The sequence below is a fragment of the Trichechus manatus genome, unplaced genomic scaffold (genome assembly GCF_000243295.1).
Source record: "Trichechus manatus latirostris isolate Lorelei unplaced genomic scaffold, TriManLat1.0 scaffold00104, whole genome shotgun sequence".
Taxonomy (NCBI): Eukaryota; Metazoa; Chordata; class Mammalia; order Sirenia; family Trichechidae; genus Trichechus; species Trichechus manatus.
In genome coordinates, this window is record NW_004444040.1 from 1177191 (window position 1) to 1204546 (window position 27356).

A 27356-nucleotide genomic window follows, 5' to 3' on the forward strand; every position below is an offset into this window, starting at 1 on the left:
TGTGTGGGGGGAGGGGAGACGAAGTGGGGAAAACTTGAGAAGGTATTATGGATTGAATTGTGTCCCCCCAAAATGTGTGTCAACTGGGCTAGACCATGATTCCCAGTATTGTGTGATTGTCCACCATTTTGTCATCCGATGTGATTTTCCTACATGTAAATCCTACCTCTATGATGTTAAATGAGGCAGGATTAGAGGCAGCTGTGTTAATGAGGCAGGATTCAATCTACAAGATTAGGCTGTAGCTTGAGTCAATCTCTTTTGAAATATAAAAGACAGAAGCGAGCAGAGAGACAGAGGAACCTCATTACCACTAAGCAAGAAGAGCCAGGAGTGCGCACATCCTTTGGACCCAGGGCCCCCGCGCAGAGAGGCTCCCAGACCAGGGAAATATTGATGACTTTCCCCCAGAACCAACAGAGAGAGAAAGCCTTCGCCTGGAGCTAGCACCTCGAATTTGGACTTCTAGCCTCCTAAATTGTGAGAGAATAAGTTTCTGTTTGTTAAAGTCATCCACTTGTGGTATTTCTGTTACAGCAGCACTAGATAACTGAGACAGAAGGGGAGAAGGAAAAATATTAAATTTTTCTTTAACTTTGAAGGACTTCACTGGTTGCAGTGATCATGTTCTTCTAATAGTTGTAAATATGAACAAGAAAAGCTAATAAATGCTGAAAATAAAAGAACAACAACAAAAAAAGCTACATTTAAGGAGCCCTGTTGGCACAGTGGTTAAGTGCTCAGCTGCTAACCAAAAGGTTGACAGTTAGAACCCACCAGCCACTTCTTGAGAGAAAGATGTGACAGTCTGCTTCCAAAAAGATTACAGCCTTGGAAACTCTATGGGAGTGTTCTACTCTGTCCTGTAGGGTCGCTGTGAGTCAGTGAAAATCGACTCAGTGCCACAGAACAACATGCTATTTACAATTAACTCATCTAAGCAAAACCACCAGCAGCTCTATGAGAGAAAGATGTGGCAGTCTGCTTCCGTAGAGATTTACAGCCTAGGAAACCCTATGGGGTTGCTATGAGTTGGAATCGACTCGATGACAGTGGGTTCATCTAAGCATCAGGACACAGAAAGGTTGAAAATAAAAGGATAGGGCTGACAGTTTTTGCTACTGGTGGCCTAGGTTACTTGGATCAGGTAGCTGGCTGAAAACACTGAAAAATTCTGGTTTAAAGCAAAAACAAACTTTGAAAACAATGAGGATCTGAAAATGCAGTGCAAAACCCTGAGGCCAATTTTAAATGAAAACCTATGACCAGAAACGTAAAGGAAATATCAATTCCGAGTGGCTTATGCCCTGAAGGCAGCTGTTCCTTTACACTCTGAGCCAGAGAGGCAAAGTTTCTGGACTAGGATTTACCCAGATTAGTAGGAGGAGGGTGTCTTGTGGGTTACTCTCATTTTAACCTTCTGTCTTCAGTTTTCTCTGAAATATATTTTTTCCATGTCTCATATAAGTTTAATAGATATAAATTCAGGAAAATTACAGTTTAACAGCAGTTAGCAAATAATCATAAAACTTTGGAAACTGTCTTATCTTCCAGCCTATCAGCCTAGGAGTTTATCGACTTCTTTTTTGATTTATTATTACTTTTCTTGACTATGTTTTTTGTATTTTATGTATTATAAAATAAAACAATCTCAGAATAGGTTCGACATTTTAATATTGGATGCTTTTAACTGGCTTACAAACAAATATAGCTTTTTGTTTTATTATAACTTATTTTTTATTGTGCTTTAGGTAAAAGTTTACAGAGCAAATTAGTTTTTCATTCGACAATTTATATACAAATTGTTTTGTGACATTGGTTTATTATAACTTATTATGTTAACTATCATTTCTCAGTTTCTTTCTCTCTCTCTTTTATCTTTTTTAAGGCCCTCACAAAATGTTAACTTAGCTGAAGTATTCCCTTTAAAGGGGAAGTTTCCCATTTAAGTTTATGTTTGTTTGTTTATAAAAAGGCTATATTAGATCTTAATTCATCAAAAACCCTGCTGTGTTCTTTTTCAGAATACAAAACTTTTTTTTCCTTTTTTCTGCTTACAGGATTGGATACTTAACTATTAATGTTTCAAATTTTCATTTGCTGTCTGCAGAAAGTCTTTTTTAAGGAGACTATTTTAGATTTATTAAATTTGTTTGTGGCCTCAGAATGCCAGTTAAAATAAGCATCTCATTGGGAATGTTTAGTTTTAATACCCTGGTTTTTGTTGTTGTTGTTGTTTGTTTGTTTGTTTTTCTAAATTTGCCCCATAAATACACAATCTTATGTAAAGAAAATGAGCTTTACTGAGGCTGTTGCAGTTCCAATCCTTAGTTAAGTCAGTCCAGAGATTTAAAGAAATTGCAGGTCTGAGGGCCTGCTGAAGGGGATAGGGAAGCTCCCAATTCTTGTCTCAAAGCCAATGAACAAACCATTTGGTTAACCTTTGGGAGGGTTGCCTAGTGACCCACTCTTGGAATCCATGGATCCATTATCTTGAGAAGCTCAAATTTTAGCTGAAGAAAATCCACAATAAAGGAGAAGTGGCAGGTACCCCCACGGGTTTTTAACTTCCCCACTTATTCCCATTGAGATTGTGCAGTAAAATTGAGACTGTTCATTGAAACCTAGCTTCATTTTCATTTGGTCACAATGACCTCAGTTCTGGACCTAGTCCAGGAGAAAGACCTTAATTCAGGACCCAGTCTGTGAGAAAGACCTCAATTACGGACCTACTCTGGAAGAAAGATAGTAAACAATTGATCCCCAAAGAGCTGCGACACAAAGAGAGCTGAACTCAGCTTAGAAGTTTACTGATCCCAAGGATCCCAGACTTCCAAGGAAACAGAGAGCTGAAAATAGCAGCCGGATCCTTACCTGTCACCAGCAAACGGGTGTCATTGCGGCAAGACACTTTGGTCTGCTTCTGACACCAGAACTTAAAGAGATCAGCTATTTATCAAGAGAGAGAGAGATTTTAAAAAGGGCAGTCAGTTCCACAGAAACTGCTGCGACTATCACAAAGCGGTTTTTTGCTTATATTCCATCTACAATCTTGTAATAAATGAAAGAATGTACAGTTGGTTCTCTCAGGGTTATACAGTAGTGCAGAAGAACAAGTCACATGGAATACACAAAATTCTAGAGATACAGCTCTTGGGGAAAAAAAGCTTTTAAGTTAAACTTGTGCCATCTGTTACTTCAAAGTGAGCAAATTTCTTGTGAAAGCAAGAGGCATTTTTGACAGATTAATGAGGTTGGTTTGCAGGGGTATATTTAATGATAAGACGCCCAGAAGTCTTGGAGCATTGTCCAGGCTTCTGAAAAGTTGTTTAATTTTAATACTACCATTATCTTCCCAGAACTCCAAGTTATCATTTTTAATATGAAGATTCACTCACATCATTTCTCTTAGGAGTAAGTCCTTTATGACTTTCCCTGACTTAGCTCCTAGCCACGGCTCCAATCCGTCCTTCTTTTCTTTCTTCACTAAGCTGCAACTACACTAGCATTCTTTTTGTTCTTCTGGAATGCCCTCTCCCTCACACTTCTATATCACTTGAATAATTTCAGGTCTGAGCTTAAATGTTATTTTCAAATTTCTATTACACTCTTTATGTACTTACCGTTTGTAACATTTTTCACCTTTGTAATAATCAACTAGTTATGCCATTATTTACATCTATATCAAGCTCCTTGGAGGCAAGGTGTGTGTGTGTGTTTCATTGTTCTTTGTTGTATCTCAAGAGTTCAACACAGTGATTCACACATAGTTGGTGCTCAAAAGATGAGAGATGCAGGTAGGCAAGAGATAGAACACCTATTAACTGAATACCCTCAACAGGCCTGGCACTATATATGAATTATTTCATTTATGCCTCATAGCATATTGGCAGAGTAGGCATTGTTATTCCTACTTTTTTGAATGAAATAACTGAGTTCCAGAAAGGTTAAGATGTACCACCAGTTAGTAGTGGCATCAGGATCGGAATCCAGAACCTGTCTCTCTGTGTTATTAATAAAAAGATTGCATAGAAGTGGAAATAATAAAACATTTTAACCAGGCATGAGTAAGTTTGAAACAGAGAGCTGATGGATAAGTGGATAATTCTGGAGCTAGCCATAATTTGACACAAATACCCCACTTAAATAGTCTTTAAAAATTAATAGTAAAATTAGGTATGAGCTTAGATTTAAGACTGGTTCAGTGAAAGGATCAGTATGGTCTTGTACAGATTGAGGCAGAGAGTGACATACCCGACATTCAGCCAACTTACTGGCACTGGCTTCTGACTGAGTTAATTTGATAAAAGCATTCTCATTCCAAGCATCAGCGAGGGTCATAATAAACAGGAAGAGAATACTTATTATTAAAAACTTCATAATGGGAAAAGGTTAGCAAAAAAATTATATGATATTATAAATTCTTATCTAGTAATATACTAGGACAGAACCTAATTTGGTAAAATTAAAACTTGTTTCAAAGGCTATAAGTCTTAAACAATGTTCAACAATTTCAATGAAAGATTCAACTCACTAAGTTAGGGTTAAAGATATTCAATGATTACCAGAGCTACTAAAAAAAATTCCACAAGTGTGCAAACACAGTCAAAACTATTAAAATACCAGTAGTGAAGAAACAGTCCAGAAGTCTCAGCAGCTTGCATGTAATCTCATTCCACGATCTCAATATCAGCTGCTTGCCTCTGAAGGCACTAGCTTCTGGTCAGGCATTTCAGTCTGAGTTTCAAATCTCCAGTTGGCTGATAAGTCCAGATAGGAGCTTTAGCTTTCTTTAGCTGTGATAAATGAATCCAAGGGTTAATTTCTTTTATCTTTGCTGCACAAGTATTAGTTAAAAAGATGAGCTAAATCCCCTTCCAGCAGGGTTTTAAAGAATCTCTTAACTGGCATCTTTTCCAATAAAAATAATCTCCTGGATTAATCTAAGCAAAGGAGGAGAACCAGTTTTCTGCTCCTCAAAGGCTTCTTTAATTTGTGAAAAATGATTCTTAGAATATTGCATTAAAGATTGGCAATAGTTCAATAATTCAGGTTTCACTAAGTTAGGGTTGGTAGAATCAATGTAAGGAAGGATTATATGCCTGCCAGTAACTATTTCATAAGCAGTAAATTTATGAAACTCAAAAGGAATGCTTCTTAAATTTAAAAGGACTAAAGGGAGAACCTTCATCCAAAACAAGCCTAAGAATTCAGAAAGTTTAGCAAATTGAGTTTTTTATTATACCATTAGTACTTTCTACAAGTCCAAAGGACTGGGGTTGATGAGGGCAATGTAATCTTTGATACATGGGGAAGATTTGGCATAATTCTTGGATAACCTGTCCAGTAAAATGAGTTCCCCAGTCACTGCAAAGAATTTTGGGTGCTCTCCAAGTAGGTATTATGTTTACAGCGAGCTTTTTTTGCTACAAAAGAAGCAGTGTCACGTTGGCAGGGGAAAGCTTCTACCCAATGTGAAAACCTACAAATCATCACTAGACATATTTATAACCATTCAAAGGCGGAAGCTGGATAAAATCTAATTGCCATTCAAGCATAGGTGCATAAGGCAACGGGTATTGCCCAGGTAAAGTCTTAAGATATTTCCCAGGGTTATACCAACAGCAAATAGAACAATGAGGTGCTAAATGCTCAGATGCTTCAGAAAATTTTCCCCACCAGTATTTCTTTAAAATTTTAATAATTTTATCTTTCCCTAGATGAGTGTTCTCATATAGTGTCCTTATCATAGGGACATGCAACAATCTTAGCATCGGGCCCTAACCATTTCAGTGTCAGGCTGTTGGTAGAAGACTGAGTTTTCCCATGTTTCAATTTTATCAGATTGAGCCAATTACTGATGTTTTAAAAGTTTTTCTTTGGTGGGCACAAAAAAACTAGTTATTTCATGAGAATAATTCTCTGTAGGTTCCTCCAGAGGCCCTTCTGTAAACTCCTTTGCTCTAATAGGGGCAACAATAGTTTGGGAAGCAACCTGTTCAGGAGCTGCGTCAGCAAGGTTATTTTCTCTAATTTCTTCAGTTTAGGGAACTTTTTTTGGCTGATATGCTTGTATTTTAATTACAGCAATTACAGAAAGGAGTAATAAGTCATCTAAAAGATCTGCTACCAAAGCCCTGTTTTTAATAGTGTTACCAAATCAAACTCATAGCCGTCCAGTTGATTCTGACTCGTAATGAGACTAGTGTTATCTGAAGAGGTTAAAACCCTTTTTGTTTTCATAACGTGCCAAAATCATGAATAACCCCAAAAGCATAATTTTAGACTTATAAAAATATTTATAGACTTCCCTTTAGCGGGTTTGCAGGCTCCAGCAGGAGGAATAAGCTCAGTTTGTTAAAATGAAGTGGCTTTGAGGTGAGCTCATCTTTCAAGAACTTCACCAGAAATTGTTACAGCATAACCAGCCCGGTAATGCGAGCCAGGGGTTGGTTTCAAATAAGAGCCATCCATAAATAATATATCATATTAGAGTTTGTCAAAGGAGTTTCCTTTAAATCAGTATGGGGAGTCAGAAACTGCTCAGTTAAGTGTAAACAATTATGGGAAGGACAATCATCTTTATCAGTCACAGGGAAAAGGATGGCTGAGTTTAAAGTAGCCACCATACGTAGCCCAATATTTGAAGCTGCCAGAAGAATAACCTCATAAGAAGTGAGTCCGCTAGTGGATAAATGTTGGGTTAAAGCAGAATTAAGCCAAGCAGACACAGTATGTGGTACATATATGTCTAAAAAGTTTCCCAAAACTATATTTTCAGTGGTTTTTACTGATTTTGTAATAACAGCTACGGCCCTAAGACAAGAGTGGTAGACTCTAGTTACAGGGTTCAGCTGCAGGCTGAATTGTCCTCTGCGTTTCTGTGTAAGGACATCTGATGCATTACCAGAAAGTTTATGTACAAAAAGAGAAAAGTTCAAATGGTAGTTAGGAAACCATAAAGCAGGCATATTAGTCAAAGCCTCTTTTAATATAATCATCACCCCTTGATCTTCTGGGGTAAGATAGAGAGGATCAGGTTCAGAGGTTTTCAAATATTTGTATAAGAGTTGGGCCATGAGAGAGAAATTAGGAATCCAGACCCAACAATAGCCACATAGTCCTAAAAATCTCCTTAGTTTTTCATTGTCTTACGTAAAGGAAAAGCCACAATAGCTTCTTTTTGCTTGACATCAATAGAAATACCTTCTGCGGAAATCAAGTAACCTAAATATTTGACAGAAGGCTGAGCTAATTGTAACTTTTCTTTAGAAATGATATGTCCTTCAATAGCTAAATGTCTTAATAAGGTTATGTTGTCCTCCAGGCAAGTCTGCTGAGAGGCAGAGCACAGGAGTAAATCATCAACATATTGTAATACAGTAGATTCATTTGGAAATTGCAAGATTTGCAAGTCCACTTGTAAAATCTGAGAAAAATATGTGGCAGATTCTGTGAAGCCTTGAAGCATGATAGTCCAGGTAAAATGTTGGCTGTCCCAAGTAAAGGCAAACAAATATTGGCTTTCAGGGTCTACAGCAATACTGAAGAAGGCACTACAAAGGTCCATCACAGTAAAATATGTCACACCAGGAGGAACATTGGAAAGTAACAAATGTGGGTTAGGGACAATGGGAATCTGGTGATAACAATGAGGTCGATGGCACATAAGTCTTGAACAAATCTCCAACGTGATTGTTTGGCTTCTTAACTGGAAGGACAGGAGTGTAGCAAGGACTAGTGAAGGGGACTATCCTGAATAAAAAATCCTTAACAAAAAAAGTTAGTCCTTCCTTTGCTTCTCATTTAATTGTACATTAGGGAATCTTGGGCAAGGGCTTCAATATGTCCACTTGAATTTTAATAGGATCAGCGGACAGAACCTGGCCAATGTCTGTAGAGGTTGGGGCCCACAGGGTCTCAGAAATTTGAGAAATTACTTCAGGGAGGAGGGAGCCTGAACAAGCAGGATTCATAAGAGGCATAATAAGGACTTGTATATGGCAAAGAGCCTTTTTGTTCAGAATATTATTCATCTCTAAGTTCTGATTCTCAGGCAAGATTAATAATATTTCCCCCTTTTCATCAAATTGTAAATGGCAATTCCGTTTAGATAAAATATTTTTTCCTATTAAATTAACAAGAGTGTCAAGACTTAGTGTCTTAGGCTAGGTTCTCTAGAGAAGCAAAAGCAGTAAAGCATACATATAGAGAGAGGGAGGGAGAGATTTATATCAAGGAAATGGCTCACGTGGTTGTAAAGGCTGGAAAGTCCGTGGGTCAGGATAGAGGCTTCTCCTGATTCATGTAGCCACAGGGCCTGGCGAACCCAGGATCGGCAGGTCAGAGAGAAGGGCTCTTGCTCACAGTCTGCGAAGATCGAAGAATCCCAAGATTGGCAAGCAAGACAGCAGTTAGCTGCTAGCTCAAGTCCCAAGAACCAGAGGTCAGACGAACAGGAGCCAGCTGCAGGATCCAGAACCAGAAAAAGCCTGCAAGGTTGCCAGAAAGTCCACTTATATTTCATGCAGGCCACACCCCCAAAGAAACTCCCTTTCAACTGATTGGCTACTCACAGCAGATCCCATCGTGGAGGTGATCACATTATATCAAATCTCATCGTGGAAGTGATCACATCATCATACAACTGCCAAGCTACATCATACCTGCCAAACTACTGACAATCATGGCTCAGCCAAGTTGATACACAACCTTAACCATCACACTTAGTAAGCAATGGTGTAAATCTTCTATGGGGTCAAGAGATATTGGCACAGGTTAAGAATGAACCTGTGTTAGTTCTTTAGAAACTAATGTTTATTCCTTAGTTGTAACCCCAACTATTTTGTAGGTCTTTTTACTCTGGGGCAGGGGCTTTTGGAAACACATGGGGTTAATAGCAGATAGGGTGACTCCTGTATCAATTAAAAATTGGCATGGTTCTCCACTAAAGTACATAGTTGTTTCTCCTTGGGTTTTTAGAGCTACCATATGAAAAGTCCCTGTATGGTCCCCAGAGACCTTTCATTCTGAATCGGGGGTTGTTGGAGGGGTGGAAACCTTTAGCATATTCTTCAACTTAAAGCATTCATTTTTCCAATGGCTATTAGTGGCAGAGACCAGCTTTAGGGTTGATTGGAAGGTTTTAAATTTCTTTTCTTGGTAGGCCCTTTACCTGCTGTAATTGAAGGGCCATTAATTTGTTAGTCTTAGCAGTTTGCATTGTTTCTAAGGTTTGAGTAAGCACATGAGCTAAATTGGTCAATTTGGTACTGGAAGAAGTCTTTCAATATAAATGATGTCTTTTAACTAAGGCTGAAATTTCACTTTGAGACCGAATATAAATACTGCATTGAAGGCCCTTCTAATTCCCTTATTTAAAGGATATAACCCAGAAAACTGTGTGAACTTTTGGAATAATTGGGCTTGATAATCATATACACTTTCTTCCTTATTTTGTATGCAAGAATGAATTTTTATCCAATCAATTATTGGGGGAAAGGCCTTAAGGATCACTTCAAGTAACTTTTGGCCCCTATCTCAAGCATCTTCAAGAAGGATTCCAGTTGTTTTGTTTCTATCTAAGGCTAAATCCCACCACTCATCTGTCGGTTTGTCATACTGTGGTGGCGTGGCTCGCATGTTACTGTGATGCTGTAAACTATACCACCAGTATTTCAAATACCAGTAGGGTCACCCATGGTGGACAGGGCTCAATGGAGTTTCCAGATAAGACAGACTAGGAAAAATAACTTGAGTATCTACTACTAAAAAAAAAAAAAAAAAAAAAAAAATGGCCAGAGAAAACCTTATGAATAACAGTGGAACATTTTCTAATACAGTGCTGTAAGATGAGCCCCTCAGATTGGAAGACACTTAAAAGACGACTGGGGAAGAGCTGCCTCCTCAAACTAGAGTCGACCTTAATGACACAGATAAAGTCAAGCTTTTCTTGCTGAAAAGCTTTTCTCAAGCTGAACAAACTGAAGAAAAAATTCAAGCCTCGAGTTGCAACACTGAAGGATTCTATGAGCAAAATATTGAATGATGCAGGAAGCATCAAAAGAAGATGGAAGGAATACACAAGGTCACTGTACCAAAATGAATTGGTCAATGTTCAACCATTTCAAGAGCTAGTATATGATCAAGAAGTGATGACATTGAAGGGAGAAGTACAAGCTGTACTGATGGCATTGACGAAAAACAAGGCTCCAGGAATTGACAGAATACCAGTTGAGATGTTTCAACAAACAGAGGCAATGCTGGAAGCCCTCACTTGTCTGTGCTAAGAAATTTGGAAGACAGCTACAAGGCCAACTAACTAGAAGAGATCCATATTTGTGCCCATTCCAAAAAAGGTGATCCAAAAGAATGTGGAAATTATTGAACAATATCATTAATACCACACTCGACGGGCCCTAACAACAACAAAACCTAAATCATCTTGAGGATTTTTCCATTCAGCAAATTCCAGCCACAAACCAGCTTCCCCAGTGCCAACTAATTTATGGGCTAATTGATATAAGTTACACAATCCTGGTTGATAAGCATCAATAAAGACTTTGAATTCTTTAGCAAATCTGTAAGGATCCTTGTGTAAATTTGGAAAATCTTTAACAATGCTATGTAATTCTGTGTGAGTCCAAGGAACAAAAGATATAATAGGGTTCTTTGGATTTTCTCTGGTGCCCACTCTAGATTCTGCAGGGTGAATCTTAAAAGGCATTTCAGGAATAGGCTTTGGACTCTCTGGCTTTGAATCTTTATCAGATTCTCTAGGGAAGAAAGGAAGTTCAGGCAAAGTATTTTCAGAAGGATAAGAAAGTAAAGGAGGATGCAAAGGAGCAGCTGTGGGCAGAGGTGCAGAAGGAGCTGCAGTGGATGGTGTCAGTATAGCAGAGCTCTGACTTTGTACTTCCTTAATTCGCTTACTGACCTCAGAAATTGTACTCTGCAATTCTTTATTCTGTTTATCCAATTTAGAAACAGTATCTTGCAGAGAGGTTATTTTGCTGCTTTGATGTCTTTTAAAGGCCTCGAAATACCAATGAAAATAGGCTTCCTATTGTGTTTGCTTAATTCCAGAGGCTTTCTGTTCCAATTTACTGTGCATAAAAATTTAGAAAGATCAAAGTTTCCCCAAAGTAGCCACTTATCATCTAAACTGCACTTAGTTAGATCATGTCAAGTAGATAGGAACAGACACATCGAATAATAGAAATTCTTGTTCATGTAATGAGCGGAAGTCCCTGGAGAAGGCTCACTATCATTCTTAGATTTAGCATTTCTCATGTTTCCAAAAGCAGTGTAAAGTTAGCTTCAGAAGCTTCTGAACAAAATGTTGGTGATTTCAGTGTCTCAGAACTGGCTAAGCAATGACCGTATGTAACCCAAAAACCAAAGGAACTTATGTCCAAATTCATAGAAACAGAAAGGAAAGAGAAAGGCAAATCCTACAATAAAACTCAGGGAGCTTCAACGCAAAGAAAAGTGGAAGCTCGGACCTATTCATCTTACCACAACTCCTGAATCCACCGTGGAGATGGAAGGCCAAAAAATGGCCCAGCCTAGTACTGTTGCTGGCCGGAATCCCCAGCACTTCAGAGATTGCAGAGGTCAACTCACCTTTGGGTCCTTTCGTGGTCACCAAGAAATGTTGTAGCAAAGCACCAGTCTTTACACTCTGTTAGAAATGAAAGCAAAAGGTTTTATTGCAGGACAGAGGAATTCACGGATAGGGACACACCACAGCACCCAGGCAGGATACAACAGTGTTCCACATTGCGAGAGGATAGTGAGGTTTTTATCAGGTGGTATCTTAGGCTGGGTTCTCTAGAGAAGCAAAAACAGTGAAGCGTACATATATATATAGAGAGAGAGAATTTGTCTCAAGGAAATGGCTCACGTGGTTGTAGAGGCTGGCAAGTCTCAAGTCCATGGGTCAGGTGTCAGGCTGCAGGCTGCTGACTCATGTAGCTGCAGGGCCTATGAACCCAAGATTGGCAGGTCAGATGGCAGGCTACTGGCTCACAGGCTGATGAGGCTGATGAATCCCAGATCAGCAGGCAATACAGCAGGCCACTGACTCAAGTCACAAGAACCAGAGGTCAGATGATGATAAGCCAGATGCAGGATCCAGAGCAAGGATGAGCCTTGATGGAACATCCATTTACATACTGGGGGCAGGCCACACCCCCAAGGAAACTCCAAACTCCCCTTTCAACTGATTGGCTGCTCACAGCAGATCTCGTCATGGAAGTGATTATTGTATAATTGCCAAATTACAACCTTACATAACTGCCAAAATACATCGTAACTACCAAACTACCTCATAACTGTCAAACCACAGAGAATCATGGCCCAGCCGAGTTAACACATAGCCTTGACCATCACAGGTGGGGTAAAAAAAGGCTACATGCTCACAGACACAAAAAGGGGGGTACATGGCAAAAAAAATTTACAAAGGAGGTTGTTAAGCTACAAACTTTCTTAACATTATCAATTCTATTCTCTAACCTCCTGGAAAATGTTGACCAAGGCATTTCTCTTGAATCAAGCTGCATAACCATTCTGACAAACACATTTTAACAATTTCTTGTACAAGCTAAAGTCTTGACCCACACTCCTTTCTATGTTATGAGCAGGTAAACTTTTACAAGAAGTTGAATCGTTATGTCAGAAGAGCAGGAACAGAGATTTTAGGCCTAACTACAATTTGATTCCAAACAGAGTTGTGATTTAGGCCTGAAGTCAGCCATTTTAGTCATGCCAAGTACCTTGAGTATTGGGATTTGCTTACACAAAACTAATACAACAATCATGATAGCAACCAGCCACCAAGCAGTTATATGTGGGGCATATGCTGACAGCTCAGGGCATGGTGGTGCCTTAACCAGGGCCACAAAGAAAATTGTGAAGACTTCACAGCATCACCAACGGCAGAGGAGGGGGTAGTAGGACATGGAGATGGATGGCCTGGGGGTACAGGAACAGTGGCTAAACAAGGGATATTGATGACATAAGTAACCTAGGCTTTCCTCATTTCTCAGGTAGAGATTGTGATGTCCCTGCTTGGGATGTTCTGTCCCCCTCTCTTTGAAACCATTGCAGCCCTGGAGAATTACCACCCACGTATTGGACTCAAGTGGCAGCTGGGGCGCATCTTTGCACTCTTCTTGGGGAACCTCTATACATTTCTCTTGGCCCTGATGGATGACGTCCACCTCAAGGTAACAGCCGCAACTCCCCCCAATGCCTGGTATCTGCCATATTTTTATTTTTAATATAATAATATTATTATGCACAATACATGTTAATTAAATAAATTTTGGGAAGTCCAGAAAAGTAGAATGAAGAAAAAATATCCCCAGAAACCAATGATCCAAAGACAGTCATTGTTAACATTTTGCTGCTGTTCTTCTCTTTTGCTTAGGTTGTTTTTTTTTTCATAGAGCTTGAATCATATACATGTCATTTGGTACCCTGAATTTTTACTTATTATTTCATCTGCAGCCTTTCACATGTTGTTTCATAACTGCCATGAATGTTTAACAGCTGATTAGTGTCTATTGAGGTGACATGTCATGGTTGACTTAACCCTTCATTAATCCTCACCATACAGTTATTGGGAGCACATGGTGTCAGGCCCTGGGGGTACAGCAGAGAGCAAGATACAGTTGTGCTTCTCCAAGAGTATTCACACTCTGGGCAGGAGACAGACTGGCCAATAGATCATTCATTAGAGCACGTTGTGGGATTTGCTTCAATGAGGGCAAGCCCAGTGCAGCATGGAAGCCCACAGAAGGGGCTAGGAGCCCACCCTGGGAGATCTGAGCAAGCACTGGAAAAAGCAGAGGGAAGAGTTGGCGCAAACAGGGATCTGCAGGATGACTGAACAATGTAGTAGAGAAGAAGTGAAAAATTGAGACTGGGGGAAGAGCCAGATGATGATGCTCCTCATCCCCACCTCTCTCTCTTCATTACTGAGCTGCATGAACTTCTTCCTGAGGATAATGGGGAACCATTGGAAGATTCTAAGAAGGGAAGTGACTGGATCTGCCCTTGCCTACTCCTCCACCCTCATCTCTGGCTTTCCTCCTACCCCAGTAGACGTTGGTCCACCCTACTGTGCCTCCCACTGGGCAAAACTCTCTCTTGCATTTCTCCTCATCCTGCTTCCCATGTTTGACTAGTTGCCTAATCTTCCCTGAGGTTTTGGCTCAGATGTCACTGCATTCAAGAAGCCTTCCGTGACCCCCATTATCTGACACAGGTTGTTCTCAGTCCCCAGAGCAAATTTCCCTAGGCTCACATCACTCTTTTCTGTAAATTGTCTGTTCATTTTACACTGTGAACTTTCTAAAGTAAGTCCCATCTCTCTTGGTCACTCCTCTATCACCAGTGCCTTATATACCCAGAATAGACCCTCAATAAATTATTCTCAAAAGAACGAATGATAGGAGAGATGGATGGATGGATGGACCGACGGATGGACAGATGGACGGATGGATGGATGGAAGTCCATATGAATGGATATAAAACTAACAATTACAGACACTAACTTAGAGGAGAAGTTAATTTGATGATAAGACTCAAGGATTCCAGCCAACTGCTTCCTTATCCTGGATAGTTTGAAAGACTTGGAGTGTATTTCTGGAGAGACTCTGCTAACGGCTGGGGCAAAGACTAGGTGGTAGGGATGTGGCATATGCTGGCTTTAATTGTTGTCCCTATGGACATAGGGGACCATCCCTGCTCCCTCCAATCCTGCATCTCCATCATCTTTTCTAGCTTTCTAATGAAGACACAGTAAAGAACATCACTCATTGGACTCTGTTTAATTATTACAACTCCTCGGGTTGGAACGAGAGTGTCCCACGGCCACCCCTGCACCCTGCAGATGTGCCCCGGGGTTCTTGCTGGGAGACAGCTGTGGGCATTGTGAGTAGTTATGCGCTCTTGAAAAGGTGACCTTTGTTCTCAATTCTTTGTTATTCCTTTCTCCATGTTTCTAAGCCACCAAAATACCAAGTCAATATTACTCAGGGAAGTTCTGCCTTTTCCCTTTCCCTCTTTTTTTCTTTCTTTAGTGTCACATATTTCTCTAGATGATCCATACATCAAGCTAATATCACGTGGACTTATTTAGAGTCTTAATGCAGATTTCACTTAAAACCATGAGTTCTCCTGGAAATTATGAATAAACACTCCTGCAAATTTGGTGCAAGATTTTGTGCGTTTATGCATCTGTGCATTTTATGTGGAGAAGATTCATGGTTTTCATCAGAGTCACTATTAAGAACTACCATTTCCCCTCATCCACTCTATCTATTGCTCCTTCCTGTGGTTTACACAGTGTGAACTTCAGAGCCTAGAATTCTTTGCCTTCCTAGGCAGATAATTGCAATATTCATGAATAACACAGGGACCAGTTGCCCTCTCTTCCTCAACTCCACCTCTTTGTATGGGATTTCTATTCATCTGTCACCCCCTCCCCCAGATGTACAATTTATTATTTCTTCTTGGGTCTCCTGAAGAATCCACTCACATAAAGCATTAGACAACAGAGTGCTTTTAAGTGAGTACTATGGAGAAGGGTATTATATCACACACTCCACAGAACACTCCCTACAACTCCACCAGCAGATATTTTCCTGTTGCAGAGTCTCTTTCCCATGGAACCCCGTGGGTCTTTTCTCCCCACTTCTCTCATGGAGGGCTCAGACTCACCGCTTCTTGTCTCCTCCAACCCAGACTCCCCACGCTCGTCCACTCTTCCTCTCCTTTATTGTGCAGAGCAATTCAGCTTCCCCAGCTCCAGCATTTCTAAACCCATCACTGTTTGAAACAGACAAAGAGTCCACAATTCGATGAAATCCACCCTCTTTAGAAGTCCACCACCTCCACCAGATGCCATCAAATCAATTCCAACTCATAGTGATCCCATGTGTGTGATAGTAGAACTGTGCTCCATAGGTGTCTTAGCTATCTAGTGCTGCTATAACAGAAATACCTTAAGTGGTTGGCTTTAACAAAGAGAAATTTATTCTCTCACAGTCTAGTAGGCTACAAGTCCAAATTCAGGGCTTCAACTCAAGGTGAAGTCTTTCTCTTTTCTGTCAGCTCTGGTGGAAGGTCCTTATCATCAATCTTCCCCTGGACTAGGAGTTTCTCGGCGCAGGAATCCCGGGTCCCAGGATGCACTCTTCTCCCGGCGCTGCTTTCTTGGTAGTATGAGGTCCCTCTCCCTCTGCTCGCTTCCCTTTCCTTTTATGCCTGATAAGATAAAAGGTGGTGCAGACCCAACACCAGGGAAACTCCCTTTACTTTGGATCAGGGATATGACCTTAGTAAGTGTGTTACAATTCCACCCTAATCCACTTTAACATAATCTAATCTTCCCTCATTAACCACAGAGAGAGATTAGGATTTACAACACATAGGAAAATTACAATCACAAAATGGAGGACAACCACATAATCTGGGAATCATGGCCCAACCAAGTTGACACATATTTTGGAGGGACACAGTTCAATCCATGACAATAGGGTTGTCACTGATTTTTCGGAAGTAGTTCAGTAGGCCTTTCTTCCAAGGTGCCACTGAGTGGATTTGAAACGCCAACTTTTCATTTACCAGCTGAGTGTGTTAATTGTTTGCACCACTCAGGGACTCCCTTTACGAGGCAGAAGGGAGTTGATTACCTACATGATTCCTTTGGAATATTCTGCAATAGAATTTCTCATTTCTTGCCTCACATCCTTGTAAGCCATCTTTCTTGCCCTCCTTCCTAACTGCCCATCACTGTTCCATTGTAGTTAAAGCTTGGTTCATTCTTAGCTCATGGGTAATGAGAGGTTTGAGGGTTTATGTCCAGTTTGCCTGCATCCTTCACTACCTCTACTCTGTGCCCCAGAACATCACCTTGCACAGAGTGGAAACTTGATGCATGTTGTCTTATCTTTAACTTAGGAACATTCACTTGAATTCTTACCAAGAAATAAAACTCACTAACTGCTCATCCGGCAAACATTATCTTCTTGGGGGGTACAAAAAGGAATTAAGCAGACCCTTTGCCCCTAGGAGCTTCAAATCTACTAGATGTCTTAAGGGTTGTGATGGTTTCTAGTACACCTTTTCAATTTTTCAAAAAAATTCATGAATTATATATACTGTGCAAAAGCAGAGTAAAGCTTTATTTCTTTGCTTTTGGCTCTTCTGCTATGTGCCTCTTTGCAAAACCTGATTTTTTTTTTCTTTATACCAAGAAAAAAAAAGAATCCCAGATTAACAGGAGATGAAGAAAGCCAGCTGTTGTCCCCCATCACCAAGGGTCAGATTCAGTCTGAGCTGAGGCAGACTGATACTTCAGAGCAGGTAGGGAAGGTATAGGGTAAACCTTCTGTCTTGATTATCTAGTGCTGCTGTAACAGAAATACCACAAATAGATGGCTTTAACAAACAGAAGTTTATTCTCTCACAGTCTAGTAGGCTAGAAGTCCAAATTCAGGGTATCAGCTCCAGGGGGAAGCTTTCTCTGTCAACTCTGGAGGAAGATCCTTTTCATCAGTCTTCTCCATGCAGGAACCCCAGGTCCAAAGGATGTGCCCTGCTCTCGGTGCTGCCTTCTTGGTTGTATGAGGTCTCCTTGTTTCTCTGTTCACTTCTCTCTTTTATATTCCAAAAGAAATTGGCTCAAGACACAATCCAATCTTGTAGATTGAGTCTTGCCTCATTAACATAACTGCCGCCTATCCCCCCCTCATTAACATCATAGAGGCAGGATTTCCAACACATAGGAAAATCACATCAGATGACGAAATGGTGGACAATCACACAATACTAGGAATCATGGCCTAGCCAAATTGATACACATGTTTTTTGGGGACACAATTCAATCCATGACACCTTCATATCCTATTTCTGTGCAATGGTGGTGACAACTGCTATGCATTAGGCATGTCCAATGTGTCAAGCAATTTGCATAATCATTAAGCTTCCTAATAACCCTACAGAGTTGATATTGTTATCAGCTTCAAGAGGTTCAGAGATTATTCCAATTAGTAACTTATAGACCTGGGACCTAAATTAAGCATTTTCCAAAGCCTGGCATCATTTCTCTGCACCACCACTCTGCCACCAAGAATCAGAGGGTCCTGGAGATAAATTGGAGCCCTGGTGGTGCAGTGGTTAAGAGCTTGGCTGCTAACCAAAAGGTCAGAAGTTCAAATCCACCAGCTGCTCCTTGGAAACCCAGTGGGGCAGTTCTACTCTGTCCTATAGAGTCACTATGAGTCAGAATCAACTCCATACTAGCAGATTTGGGTTTTTTGGTTTGGAGATGAATTCAGGCAGGTAGGGGAGAGATCATGTGGCTGCAGTCGGTTGGGAGAAGTGGGCAAGATTAAACCCTGACCACCATCTTTTTCTGTGTTCCTCCTGGCAGGAATTCATGAGGCTGACGGTGTCTGACATGCTGGTAACATACATCACAATCTTGCTGGGGGACTTCCTACGAGCTTGTTTTGTCCGATTCATGAACTACTGCTGGTGCTGGGACCTGGAGGCTGGATTTGTAGGTCCTGGTTTCACAGACATTCTGCGGAAAGGCAGTTCAACCATCTTGTTTGATACTTGCAGCCAGATGCACTCTTATGCACTCTTTTAGGTGCTTAATGCCAGTCTCTGCTCTGTGAAGCATTTAATCTGTGTTTCCTTTATGCGTCCTATTTGCCTTCTTAAAGGAAACTCTGCTTTTTCCTAGTACAATTGATAATGTGATTTTCTTATCTGGGAAATGGAGGCGTTTGGCCTTGGGAAAAGGTGGACGATACACTACAGTGCTGAGCAAATGGTTGGTAGAGAAATGCCTAAGAAGTATCAACTATCGTTGTTGTTGGTTAGCTGCCATCAAGTTGTCCCCAACTCAGGATGACCCATGCACAATGGGATCAGACTGTTGTGATCCATAGGGTTTTCATTCGCAGATTTTTTAAAAGTAGATCACCAGACCTTTCTTCCTAGACTGTTTTAGTCTAGAAGCTCTGCTGAAACCTGTTCAGCATCATAGCAACACGCAAGGCTCCACTGACAGAGGTACGCTGGCTGCACATGAGGTGCATTGGCCAGGAATCAAACCCAGGTCTCCCACTTGGAAGGCAAGAATTCTACCACTGAACCAGACCTGCCCCCATCAACTCTCATTCCAAAAAAAAAAGCAAACCAGTTGCCATTGAGTCGATTCCGACTATAGCAACCCTGAAGGACAGAATAGAACTGCCCTGCAGGGTTTCCAAGGAGCGCCTGGTGAATTTGAACTGCAGACCTTTTGGTTAGCAGCCATAGCTCTTAACCACTATGCCACCAGGGTTTCCTCATTAGGGAGGCTGAAATCCTGGGGCAGGGGAGGACAGATGTAGAGGTGAATATTTCAGAAAATCCTGGAACAGACCAATAACACAATAATTGTTGGTAGTGTCTTATGGATTATGCTTTGGGAAATCTCTTTTGACTCTTATATCCTCCACCCCTGGTACTCCTTCTTCCTTACCTACCCGGTAAACTGCTCATCCTAAGTCTGTGTCACCTCCTCTCTGTAGTGGCCCTCTCTGATCTGCCAGAAATGCTGGCCCACTTATCTATCCTGTGCGTGTCTCTTCCATAACACCTCACTCGCACACCGCACACCACGTAGTCACTGGTGTGGGGAGAGGGAGGCCTCCCCCTTAACTGTGCCCCTCACGAGAGGGTTCATATCTTGTTTACCTGTATAGCCCTCATCCTGGCCTGACGCAGGGTGCCTGGACCAAGAAAGGGCCTTGGTACAGGTTTCTGTCATGCTTTTTTTCCTTTTAGTCACCAGCCACAGCTTTAGGCAAGCCTACTGAACTCCTAAGCAGCAAGGAAAGTGTTATAATCTTGTCCGAGAACAAGGATGATAGGAAGACACAATCTTACTAAGGTGTCATTGTCCTCACTTTACAAGTTTAACAAGATCTCAAAATAATACTAACTTTCATTAGGAAAATAAGCCTGTGGAAATAGTCGGGAAAATTCTAAAGAAAAAGAATGAAAGGGACTAGCCCTACCATTATATTAAAACATATTATGAGGTTATAATAACTACAACTGGTACTGGGGAACAGAAAAAACTTGTCAATGGAACAAATTGAAAGTCCAGAAATAGATACAATCTATGCGGGATTTTAGCTTATGATAAAGGGAGCCTTTCAAACCAGTGGGGAGAAAAGGATTATATAATAAACGGGTTGGGACAACTGGTTAACCATTTGGGGATGCAGGGATATGTTCCTCACTCATTTCACCTAAATAAATAAAACTCCAGGTAAATAAAAGTTTTAAGCATCAAAATAATTAAATCATAGAAATCTAAAAGAAAGCATGTATGAACTTATTTATAATCTTGGGGTGGGGAAGTTTTTTTAGGACACAAAACCCAGTAGATAGATTTTTTTATTTTTTTAAATTTTTTTTATTGTACTTCAGGTGAAGGTTTACAGAACAAATAGTTTCTCATTAAATAGTCATTACACATATTGTTTTATGACATTGGTTAACAACCCCACGACATGTCAACCTTGGAGGACCTTTGTTTTTGGTGAAAATATACATAGTCAAAGATACACCATTTCAAAAATTTCTACATGTACAATTCAGTGACATCGATTACGTTCTTCCAGTTGTGCTGCTATCCTCACTTTAGATGAAGGTTTACAGAACAAAATAGTTTCTCATTAAACGTTTAGTACGCATATTGCCCTATGGCAATGCTTAACAACCCCACTACATGTCAACACTGTCCTTACTCAACTTTGGGTTCCCTATCACCAGCTTTCCTGTCCCCTTCTGCCTTCTAGTCCTTGTCCCTGGACTGCTGTGCCTCATTAGCCCTGTTTTGTTTTATGGGGTTGTCCAAGCAACGGCTGAACGGTGAACCTTGGGAATGACTTCACCACTGAGCTAAAAGGGTGTCCGGGGCCATACTCTTGGAGTTTCTCCAGTCTCTGTCAGGCCAGTAAATCTGGTCTTTTTTTGTGTGTTAGAATTTTGTTCTACATCCTTCTCCAGCTCCGCCCAGAACCCTCTGTTGTGATCCCAGTCAGAGCAGTCAGTGGTGGTAGCCGGGCTCCATCTAGCTATACTGGACTCAGTCTGGTGGAGGCCTTGGTAGCTGTGGTCTGTTAGTCCTTTGGACTAATGTTTTCCTTGTATCCTGTTCTCTTCATTCTCCCTTGCTCCCGAAGGGGTGAGACCAGTGGAGCCAGTAGATAGATTTTTTAAATGTTAACATTAAATTCCTAAAATTTAACCTTCATGCATGTGGATTATGTATGTTTCCTCCTTTGATCCATGTTTGCCTGACCTTCCTTTCTCTCTTTCCCAACTTCTTATTCCTCCTTTTCTCATTCCTGTCTCCCTTTATCTCCAGTTCTGAAAGGCAAATTGCAAAAACAGGTTTATGCATGCTACATGAGGACCTCCAGCCCTCCAATGCTCACAGACTCTGTGTTCTTTCAGATATTTGACAAATCACCAAAACTCTGAACATCAGAATCAGGCTGAACACCTGAATCAGGCTGACGTCTTGGCCTTCCATGAACTGCTCTCGGGGAAGATGAGGAGAAAGGAGATTGGAGGGGGAATTTGTATTTTGTTTGTTTTAAAGCTCTTTTTTTTTTTTTTTTGACTGTTGATTTAATTACTTGTATTTTATTAATTATTAGATTTACTCCTTAATTATAATTTCAAGGTATATCTGATTAGAGAATTGATAAAATGCATTCTTAGGGGCCAGGGATCTCCCAAGAACACACTGTCAGCCTAAAGGCCCAAAAGGTAGAAACTCGCATTTTGTTTTACTGAAAAAAGTTTCATCTTTAAGAATATTCAAACCTCTCCTTAAAAAGTTAAAACTGTGTTAAAGAAACAGAACCCTGAATCTAAAACCCTCTCTGGTTACCAGAGCAGGCTCTTCGGGATACAACGGGCTTAGCTCGGCAGATTGGCAGATAGTGGGGTCTGGCTGACACACCTAACAGGCTTCTCTCTCTCCCTCACTCTAACTCTCTCCAGCCCTCATACGCTGAGTTTGATATTAGCGGAAATGTACTGGGTTTGATCTTCAATCAAGGAATGATCTGGTGAGTTACCCATTTTGTCTAGGAGTCACCTCATTTGGGAGTCAAAAAACTGGAATCCTTTCCCAGCCTTGTCATTTAGACAAGCCTACTCAATTCCTCCTCAGCAGCAAGGATAACTTCATCATCTTGTGTGAGAACAAGCTTGGAAGGGACTCGACAAACCATCTTGCCTCTTAGGCTTCTTTCATTCACATGAAAAATAGGGGCCAGGACTAGATGAGAACCAGGACAGTTTCTGGTGCACCCATGTGCTACCGTGGAAATAAAGAGGGAGGGAGGAAGAAGGGGAATAGGAGGAAAGGAAGGAGAAAGAAGGAGGCAGAGAGAAAAAAGGAAGGAAGGAAGATAAACTAAGGAACTCCCTCCTCTGAAAAGGGAGTTAGAGGATGTCTCATAACTTGAGCCAAAGACTTTAGGAGCTGCCAAGGGCTCACTGCAAGCCACTGTCCAATTCTCTTAATTTAAGGACTTCAAATAGTTTTCTGAGCACCAAAATTGTTTTCTGGAGACCAAGGAGAAACAAGCAGGGGCATGTAATTTGCTGGATGCCTGGTGGCAAGGGAGTGGTAAAGTCCTGGCCAGAACCCCAAACAGGAATGCTCCAGGTGTCTCCTTCCCCTGAGGAATAGATGGCTATGACTTGATGATAAATGTCCTTGTTAACTAGGAGGTCCCTTCCCTTGGGACCCACTGGGAATACAGCATGGCCTCCTGGCCCTAACCCATCAATCCCATTTCCTTCCGTCATCCTCCCCTCACCTTCCCTGCTGTTGGGCCAACCAGGTGTCTGGTTTTTGCCCTTTCAGGATGGGCTCCTTCTATGCCCCGGGACTGGTGGGCGTTAACGTGCTGCGCCTGTTGACCTCCATGTACTTCCAGTGCTGGGCTGTGATGAGCAGCAACGTCCCCCACGAGCGTGTGTTCAAAGCCTCCCGATCCAACAACTTCTACATGGGCCTCCTGCTGCTGGTGCTCTTCCTCAGCCTCCTGCCTGTAGCCTACACCATCATGTCCCTCCCACCCTCCTTCGACTGCGGACCGTTCAGGTGCAGAGTCTTGGTTGCACATGAGCAGCTCCTCGCCTGGGCAGTCTGCTTAGAGGGCCCTGGCTCGAAATCCCAGTTCTGGTTCCACATATTAGCCTGTAAAAGGTCACAGAGCTTTGGGCAAATCATCAGGCTGTTCAATAGAGTTTTCTACAATGATGAAATGTCTATGTGCTGATCAATATGGTAGCCACTAGCCACAAATGTTAAGCACTTGAAATGTGTCTAGAGCAGCTAAAAAACTGAATTTCAATTTTTATTTAATTTTAATTAATTATAATTTAAATAACCACAGAGGCTAATGGCTATTGTACTGGACGGTGCAGTTCTAACCCTTTAGTAAGAGTCCCTGGGTGCCACTCTCAGCTACTAACCAAAGGGTTAGTGATTTGAGTCCTCCCAGAGATGCCTAGGAAGAATGGCCTGGTGATCTACTGAAAAATCACAGCCTTGCAAATCCTATGGAGCACAGTTCTACACTGACACACATGGTGTTGCCATGAGTCTGAATCAACTTGGTGGGAACTGGAGAAACCTTTTAATATATGGGTAATCCACTGCCCTGGATTATTTTACCATAGGATGAATAATGGCAGAGATATTCTGAAGATCAACCCGTTAATGTTGAGTAGATTCCAACTCTTAGCGACCCTATAGGACAGAGTAGAACTGCCCCATAGGGTTTCCAAGGAGCGGTTGGTGGATTTGAACTGCCGATCTTTCAGTTAGCAGCTGTAGCTCTTAACCACTGCGCCACCAGGGCTCCTGAAGATTAAATGGCTGTTAATCTACAAGTGCCATTCAAATACGAAGCAGCTGCAGTCGACTCTCAACTGAGATTCTCAGCTGGGCCCCTTCACTCTTCAGGGCATTTGCCAGCACTGTGGGTTCAGGGGCAGACATCAAACTAGCTGAAGAGATAGGATAGCATACAAAAAGATAAATAATTATGCAAGCAGGTATATTGAGCAATAATGTGCATCTACTGCTCTCTTTCCAATGTGTAGTCCTCAGAAGGCAAAGTCCTCTACTCCATGAAAAGGGGTTCTGTGGGTAGAGCAGTTTGGAACATACTGCCCTTTGTGTCTGCCTTTCTCACTTAGAAATAGTCAGTGCACACTCCTTTATCAAAGGCTTGAAGAACCATGTGGTGAGAGAATGTGTTTCAGCCAGTGTTTCCCTTCCCTATTGAGTGTTTTTTCATGTAACACCTACCAGGAAAGGGACCCGGATGAGGCAAGTGGGTGTCCACTTTGCACTTACACAACCCTGAGAGTGAGGAACCCTTAAGTTGTGCACCCCAGACTCCTCCCTCCAGTCCCAGCCTTGCCTATCAGCACGGAAGGGCGCACTTTGGGAGATGCTGATCGGGTACTTTTTAGTTTATAAGGGACTTATCTAGATGTAAAGGCCTGTGGCTGGTGTCCCCACAGCGAGTCCGTGGGTGCTCAGAGAAGACTTTCGCAGGACTGATCTCAGCAGGAATTCATACAGAAGGAAAAGTGGGGGCAGGATGGTAGCTCTAGAGTGGCAGGAACATGCTGAACTGTAGAAGGCCTGGGATGCAGGCTGAAGGGGGACCAAGTGGTAGAAGCCGGCGCTGGTTCTGGAGGGCGGGGCTCTGGGTGCCAATGCCAGCAGCACTTTGCTCAGGCTGCACGTCTCCCCAGGCAGGAGGCTGGTGAGCTGGCCTGTGCCTGCCTGGGCCTCACCATCTGCCCCAGCCTTGCCTCACTTACTACCCTGAGGGGCCCTGACAACCCCACACCAGATAGCAGGGGAAAGCACCCGAAAATGGTCACTCCTCTGTTGAAAACCCAGCCACGGCTGGAATGCTCATCCCTCAGTCGTCTTCAGCTGTCCTCTCACTTGCTTCGGGTCTTCACTCAAAGGTCACCTCAGTGAGGCCTTCCCTAGAGACCCCAACTAAAGTCTCTCTCTGTCTCACACACACACACACACATACTTTATACCATTACTTCTGCTTATTGTATCTCCTTTGCCTGTGTCATCACCATCTAACATACCATACTTTTTGCTTATTTATCTTGTTTATTGTCTGTCTCCACCATTGGCTATAAATGCTGAGAGCAGTGATTTTTGCCCCTTTTTTCACTGCTGTATACTTGGTGTCTAAAAGACATTGCCTAGTGTATGGTAGATGCTCAAATCAGATCCCTCACAGTGAGAGAGAACTCAGTTGTACAGGGAGGGAATTAGGGCTTGGACCAGATCAAATGCCTGCAGCAGCCAGGCCGGTAGCATATATGAATGAGGTGGGCAGCATTGCATAGCACAGGGTTAAAAGTAGAGGTTGGCAAAATATGCCCATGGGCCAAATTCAGATGGCCACTTGTTTTTGTAAATAAAGTTTTATTGGAGCACAGCCATGTCCATTTGCTTACATATTGTCTACGGCTGCTTTCTCACTACATCGGCAGATATGAGTACTTGCAACAGAGAATGTCTGGCCCACAGAGCCTAAAATCTTTATTATCTAGCCTTTTTCAGAAAAAGTTTGCTACCTGCAGGTTTACAGCATAGAATCTGAAGCCAGCTCTGCCACTTACAGCTGGTTGATCTTGAGGAACTTACTTAAATTCTCTGCACCACAACTTCAGCACCTATAAGATGGAAATAATAGTAGTGCCTACATCTCAGTGTTGTTGTGAGGATTAAGTGTGTTCTTGGTAAAGTGCATAGAGGAGTATGTGGGTCCATAGGAAGCAGCATATGAGTTTATTACATCTGAGTCCTACGCAAGTTGGGGGGCAGCTGGTGCTCACAATGAAACCCCTTAATATTTTTATTACAGGAATTAATTCAAGTTTTAAAAAAAAACAGTTCCAGCCCACTGAACAAATCTGTGGACATGAACTGTGCATTGGCCAGCATTTCACCTCGATGGCCTGAGGATCTCTCTAATCCTTTGAATTCTAAGGGAGATAAGGGCTGATTTGAACTTTCTTTACTTTCTCTCTCTGGCTTTGTTGAAATTTTATCAACAGGCCTTGTAATTGGCCAGAAGGCAGGGAAGGAGAAAGAAAGCTGCCAAGAACCCTGATAATCCCCAATGTGATTACTCACTTGTCAGTGAAGGGGACAGTGATTTTGATAAGGAGGTAACCAAGGTATCTTGAATGATTGGTTTATGCCAGGTATTACATGAGGTATGTATTTAATCCTTATAACAGTGCTGTGAGATGGGAAGCATTATCTACTCCTGGGTCAGCAAACTTTGTCTATAAAGAGACTGATAGTAAACATTTTAGGATTTGCAGGTGAAGAAGTAAAATCAGGAATATTATGTAGGTACTTATATAACAAAAGACAAAACAAATGTCCATAAAGTTTTTATTGACAAAATTCAAAACATAATAATATATTTTTTTACAATGCAGGTCTACCAATGAGAGGAATGGAATTCTTTTTTAGGGGAGGGATAACATTTCACATAAAAGCGGTTCAAAATTCGTGTTCCCTACCATCAAAATCAATTGCAAATGTTCATCTGCTAATGCTGATCGGTAATTCTGTAATGAGATTTTATGTATTTAGCTTTGAAAATGCCTTTCCACACAGATAGGCTCTTCCAGATACTGGTATCAATACACAAGCCTGATTTTAATTCAGCATATTCATCCCTTGGAAGGCATTTATAGAATTCTATTAGATCTGTTAGATCTTTTCTTGATAATTGCCTTTTAACATGCCATTATTTTGCAGGTTAATCACTTCCAATTGAATTAGATGGGAGATCTTCAATTGAACAAACAACTGAATTTTGAAATACGGAGATTTCCTTTGCACTTGTATTGAGGCTGGGAAAAAGCTGCCGAAGCTGTAGTTTGAGCTAAGAAAATATATCCATTCCAGATTTGTTTGGGAATGGAAATTTTATACTTGTATTAATTTCTGAGAGCATGGAAAGCATATAGAGCACTTAGCATTATTTATGATTCAGACATGAGTTGTTTGAAAAGACTTCACCACAATTACGTTTCACATATAAGCATTGTTTAACCTTCTGATTTTAGGTTGAATTTATGCAGAAACATTATCAAGCCTGTAGTAAAAGTTAATTTCCAAAGCCATTCAGTGTTCAATAATGGTGGTTGAGAGGCAGTTTTCATTCGGAAATTTTTCAGTC

The 27356-nt window shown here is 41.4% G+C and overlaps 1 protein-coding gene across 1 annotated transcript in view; it reads left to right on the forward strand.

Annotated features, from left to right (window-relative positions):
* The window catches only part of TMC2 (transmembrane channel like 2), an 81595-nt gene that overhangs the window by 41203 nt on the left and 13036 nt on the right, over positions 1-27356 (forward strand). The window contains exons 11-15 of the mRNA XM_004383064.1: positions 13050-13229; positions 14791-14940; positions 18446-18574; positions 22093-22160; positions 22967-23206. Coding sequence (XP_004383121.1) covers positions 13050-13229; positions 14791-14940; positions 18446-18574; positions 22093-22160; positions 22967-23206 — 767 coding nt within the window. The remainder of the gene's footprint in view (positions 1-13049; positions 13230-14790; positions 14941-18445; positions 18575-22092; positions 22161-22966; positions 23207-27356) is intronic.